Source organism: Bidens hawaiensis, unplaced genomic scaffold (assembly GCF_021521415.1).
Source record: "Bidens hawaiensis isolate Kalapana, Puna unplaced genomic scaffold, B.hawaiensis_p1.1 tig00026381_1, whole genome shotgun sequence".
Taxonomy (NCBI): domain Eukaryota; kingdom Viridiplantae; phylum Streptophyta; class Magnoliopsida; order Asterales; family Asteraceae; genus Bidens; species Bidens hawaiensis.
In genome coordinates this window covers 139,715-145,257 of record NW_027494244.1, presented here as the reverse complement: position 1 = coordinate 145,257, position 5,543 = coordinate 139,715, and the positions used below count along the sequence as shown (strand labels likewise).

At 38.7% G+C, this 5,543-nt stretch overlaps 1 protein-coding gene across 1 annotated transcript; it reads right to left on the bottom strand.

The window, feature by feature from the left end:
- Positions 1-1,599: 1,599 nt before the first annotated feature.
- On the bottom strand, positions 1,600-3,771 carry LOC143573337 (uncharacterized). Its single transcript, XM_077058243.1, has 4 exons — positions 3,431-3,771; positions 2,523-3,352; positions 2,223-2,442; positions 1,600-2,155 (listed from the first exon to the last, which is right to left on the bottom strand). Exons 1-4 carry the CDS (start codon positions 3,769-3,771, stop codon positions 1,600-1,602), a joined length of 1,947 nt encoding a protein of 648 aa, XP_076914358.1.
- Between the last annotated feature and the right edge of the window lie 1,772 nt (positions 3,772-5,543).

The window sequence follows — 5,543 nt, the reverse complement described above, 5'->3', positions numbered from 1 at the left end:
GGGGTACACCAGAAAGTGGCTCATTGTTACCAAGAACTAGGTACTGTTTTTGGACTTATGTGGTTTCAATGTTTTATACTTTTATTTAAGACAGAATTACAAATTTGTCCTTTAAAATAAGACGAATTACGGTTCATGTCCTTTTCTAAGTTTCCTTGCAGGCGGTGTACTTTAAACTTTTTTTCCTACAAGTTTTGTCCTTTACGCTAACTGGGTTAGAAAAAGTCAGTTAAATCCCATCACGTGAGGCGCATGTGAGGGTAGTTTTGTCCTTTCATATATCTCTGCAACTAAACCCTTTATCAGTCTTCCCCCTCTTTTTAACCCAACCCCACTTTCAATCGATCAGGGTACGATTAGGGCTTCAATCAATTAGGGCTCGATACGAAATTCAAATACCAGGGCTCAATTGATGATGGCTTACTGTGTTTGTGGCAAGGTAGCAGTTGTTCGAACTTCATGGACTGATAGAAATCCAGGTCGTCGGTTTTTCTCTTGTCCGGACATGGTAAGTGTGTAATTCGATTTAAGTTCCAGTCAATTGTTTATACTTCATGTTTCTCCTCTTTTCCAGACATCGGATTGCCCCTTTCTTGGATGGCGTGACCCACCAATGTGTGAACGGGCATTGGAGATTATCCCGGGCTTATTGAAGTCGAAAAACATGGTTGAACAAAGTTTAGAGAGTTATAAAGAACAAGCAAGGAAGATGAAGAACAGATTGGTCATTAGTTGGATCATTTTCATTGCAATTGTAATTGCAATGAAAATGTAACTAGTTGACTGAATTTGAAGTTGTTGACTATTTGTATTTTGACTTTATTAGTTAATTTAGGACTTTATGCAGTTTAAGTTTTATGTATTTTGACTTTATTTTGGATGTAATTTTGGATCCCTTTTAAGCAATGTATCATCAGTTTATTTTGGATTTAATTTGGATCTTTGGTTAGTTTATTTTGGACTTTTGGATGGATTCTATACACAATCTGCACATTGTGCACTATCTACACATGATGTACAATCTGCACATTGTGCACTATCTACACATTATGCACAATCTACACATTATGCAGAATCTGCACATCATGCACAATCTGCACATTGTGCACTATCTACACATCCATAAACCATAAACCATAAACCAAGAGATGAATACTGCATAATATGATCTGATCTGATCCAAGGGCAAATAAGTAAAAACTGCACAATATGCACAAAAAGATGAATGCGTCATCTGCACAAACATCCATCTGCCAAACCATTAAATTATGTAAAATCTGATCCAAGGGCAAATATGTCTAAACCCTTAAAATAAGTAACATCTGATCCATCTGCAGTTCTGCACAACCATTACCAACAACCATAAATGCAAACAACAACCAAGTTAAATAATGAACAACCATATTAAAAGCTACTTGTCATTTAACAACTACTAAACATTAATCAACCATATTAAAGTCAACAAATTAAAGCAACATTAGTCCAGACAACAACTTAATACATCCATACCATGAAAAACTTCAAAAAAAGTCTAACAACTTAAAAATATCCATACCATAAAGTCATAAAAACTACAAAAACAGTCAAACAGTAGGAACATTAATCAGCAAGATTTTTCATGCACGATCTCTTGTTGTGACCCTTTTGACCACATGTCCCACAAGTGTTTGATCCTTTTGGCTTTGTCTTTCTCACTGCCTTCAATTTCTGACCTTCACCCTCCACAGCCTTTCCCTTGCCCTTTGCATCAACCTTTGACTTTTTCCTTGAACCACCATCTTCCCTTTCCACTGCTGACTTTTTCCTTGATTTCTTTGGCCTTCCAGTTTGCTTTTTTAATTTAGGAGCTGTGATCTGGATTGGGACTTGTGATGTGGGCCACATACTCATACCATTGATGGGATACACCTTGTAGCTATACACTGCTTTCCACCTATCCATTGTGTAAATTGGTTTGACAAATGTTTCTGGCCTGCCAACAGATCTGTCATGTGCACCCTTCACCCAAATACATGCCACCACATGTCTACAAGGTATCCCAGTTATCTCCCATCTCCTACATGCACATGTACTTGTGCTCATGTTCACTACACACTGATCACCATATGGACCTGTTACCTGATAATGATCCTCACCATTCCAATGCACAGAGTACCTATCATCCAAATATGTAAACCATTCACATCATTTACAAGACAAGTAAATATTCACATACAACTCACCTGCTTGCTTCCTTCTTCACTGACTCCATAATTTGTGTAGCATATGGTGTTAGTAACCCTGATGACCTATCAATTACCTTCAACACAGTAACAATCTTCCTCATCACATATTCTCTGATGTATTCCAGCAATGTGATAATAGGCTTGTCCCTTCCATCTACCAGCTTTGAATTGAAACATTCACACATGTTGTTGGTCAACACATCAGACATTGCTCTACCTATTATAACAAAACACAACAGATAAAGGACAAAACTTGAAAGTCATGAGAGAATAAATGATACAAAATTAAAAACTTACCAGAGAAGTGTGACCTTGACCATGTTTCTGGTGGGATCTTAGATACCCAAAGATGACACCTTTTGTTCAAGTTTTTTAGGTTGTTCATCTCTCTCTCATATTGTGTAGGTGATGTACATCTAGCCAGCTTCCAAAGAGCATTCCTTAAAAGCTTTCCTTTGAAGAGTGATCTTAGGTTATCTTCAATGTGCCTCACACAAAACCTATGCTCTGCAGAAGGAAACAACTTATCTACAGCCTGTATAAGACCCTTTTGCCTGTCACTCATAAAGGTAAACTTGGATCTGTTGTTTATATCCAAGTCATCACCAAGGCATTCCAAGAACCATTCCCAAGAGTTCAATGTTTCAGCTTCAACTACAGCATATGCAACAGGGTAGTATCTATTGTTTGGATCTAGAGCAACTGCTGTTAAAAGTTGACCAGGCCAAGCACTTTTAAGGAAAGCCCCATCCAGTCCCAACAGATCCCTACCTATTGCTTTGAACCCCTTTTTCAAAGACCCCAAACAGATGTATATCCTCTTGAATTGTCTTGTCTCAGATGTTGGATCTGAGCATTCTTCTAATTCAAGCTTCACTGTTGTATCTGGATTAGTCCTCTTCAACTCTTCAATATAATCCCTCAATAACCCATATTGGCCTCTGAAATTTCCAATTATATGTTCCCTGGCCAACATCTTTGCCCTATAAGCTTTCATCTCAGACACACCAACTTCAAACCTCCTTTGAAACCTTTCTTTGATGGATTTAACTTTCAGCTTTGGGTCATCTTGAAGATCAGTAACCAAATGGTTTGAGAGGAACCCGGCTGTGCAAGCATAAATTTCCCTAGATTGAAGGCATTTATGTTCATTTATCAACCTTGCACTTTTCTATGAAGCTGTTCTCTTTTGGTATGACAACAACAGTACCCAAGGGCATCTAATAGCAAGTGGGTCTTTCCTTTTTCCCCTACCCCCAATACTTTTCTGGACTGGTCCCTCATCTTTATTAGCACTGCTAGATCCAACCCCCTGCAAGTGGGACCCATCTTCCATATCTCCTTCACACACAGCCCTGACCCTTACCAAATCATCTTTTCTTATCCTAATTTGTCTTCTTGTTTCAACTGCATGTGCCTTGATCATATCCTTCACCTCTGCTTTTGTACCAAAAATTTGTCCCACATGGAAAAGATAATCCATGTCCCCCTCATTTCTTTGTTTCTCATTATACATCCTATCATTATCCAACATCACATCATCCATTTCTATGTCCAAAACCTCTAAACTACAATTTTGCATCCTGCTGTTCAACTTCAAAATCAGTATGCAGTCTGAAATCCCTCATATCTACATCTACATCATGTGTTTCACCATCTTCATAGTTGAAGTCACTATCTGAATCACTTTCTGAATCTTCATCACCATCCCTAGTTTTCTTAACATTTTTAGATTTCTTTTTGTTTTTAGATTTCTTCACATTCTTTGGTTTCTTAACTGGACAACCCTCTAGATGTTCATCATCATCAGAACTCTCATCTCTCATTTCATAGTTAGAATCCCTACTATCATCAGTTCCACTTTCATCTGAACTTGAAGACTCATCTCCACTTTCTTCATCTGAAATTGAAGAATCTTCACTATCTTCATCCCCACCTCCATCCCCACCTCCATTGTAATCCATATCCACCTCATTTGTAGGCTGCACACCATATCCACCTCCATCCCCACCTCCATCCCCACCTCCATTGTAATCCATATCCACCTCATTTGTAGGCTGCACACCATATCCACCTCCATCCCCACCTCCATCCCCACCTCCATTGTAATCCATATCCACCTCATTTGTAGGCTGCACACCATATCCACCTCCATCCCCACCTCCATCTACATCACCATTGTAATCAATCTCCACCTCATTTGTAGGTTGCACACCAAAAGCATCCTCTCCAAACATAGGGTCAAATTCTGGATCCTCATGACATATATCAATCTGGTCTTGTTGTTCAACAACACCAACATTATTCTCTTCTTAAACATTCACATTTGCATCCTGTTTGTCTTGTTCCACAACTACCTTTTGAACAACAACCTCATTTGTGCTATCTTGCCATTCCAACAACAGCCTTTTCTTAACTAAGTTTGCTTTATCTAGTACGACCTCACTTGCAAGAAACTCCTCATTTGTTATCTCTTCAATGGTAAACTTTGAGGGTGAGCAGAAGTATGTGTGTACAGAGGTGAACTCATGCTCAACTACACATTCATTAACTGATTAAAAGCTCCAATATACTTAGCAAATCCCCTAACATCATCATCACTTCCCAAAGCTCTAAGCCCCCAATCCAATTCTGAACCCGGTACTACATAATGGTAGAATCTAACCTTATCTGTAGGATAGGATAATTCAAGCAAGATTCGATCAAGCTCGTGAACTGAAAACTTGTCAATATCTAGCATGTCAACAAAATGGACAACGGCTCTGTTATAAACCCGTCTGGGAAATTTAGTGAAACTGCCACCATGGTGCATCTTGATCGTGAACAAATGTGGATTATTTACTACACAAACAAGATTAAACAGCTGTTAGTTAAATAAACCCAATTATAAACCCTAAAGTTTTAACTTACCATAAAACGCATCAGCATTTGATTGTTCATCAGCTTCACGAATGTAGAATCGAGGAGGAGGAGGATCATCCATCTTACGTTTTTAAGTTTTGAGAATGATGTGCAATTTAAGGTATTAACTGTCGGGTTGTTGAGTCGAGTCGGATACGAGGGTTTAGGGTTTAACTGTCGGGTTTTTAATCGCCGGGAATTGAATCGATTGAAAGGGAGGGGGAAGACTGATAAAGGGTTTAGTTTCAGAGATATATGAAAGGACAAAACTACCCTCACATGCGCCTCACGTGATGGGATTTAACTGACTTTTTCTAACCCAGTTAGCGTAAAGGACAAAACTTGTAGGAAAAAAAAGTTTAAAGTACACCGCCTGCAAGGAAACTTAGAAAAGGACACGAACCGTAATTCGTCTTA

Excerpts from the sequence above, each read along its gene's own strand:
- LOC143573337 (XM_077058243.1), bottom strand. The coding sequence starts at position 3,771 with ATGGATGATGTGATGTTGGATAATGATAGGATGTATAATGAGAAACAA. Across the intron at positions 3,353-3,430 it reads ATTAGATGCCCTTGGGTACT|GGAAATTTATGCTTGCACAG; the intron begins GTTGTTGTCATA and ends CCTTCAATCTAG. Across the intron at positions 2,156-2,222 it reads GTGAAGAAGGAAGCAAGCAG|GTACTCTGTGCATTGGAATG; the intron begins GTGAGTTGTATG and ends TTTGGATGATAG.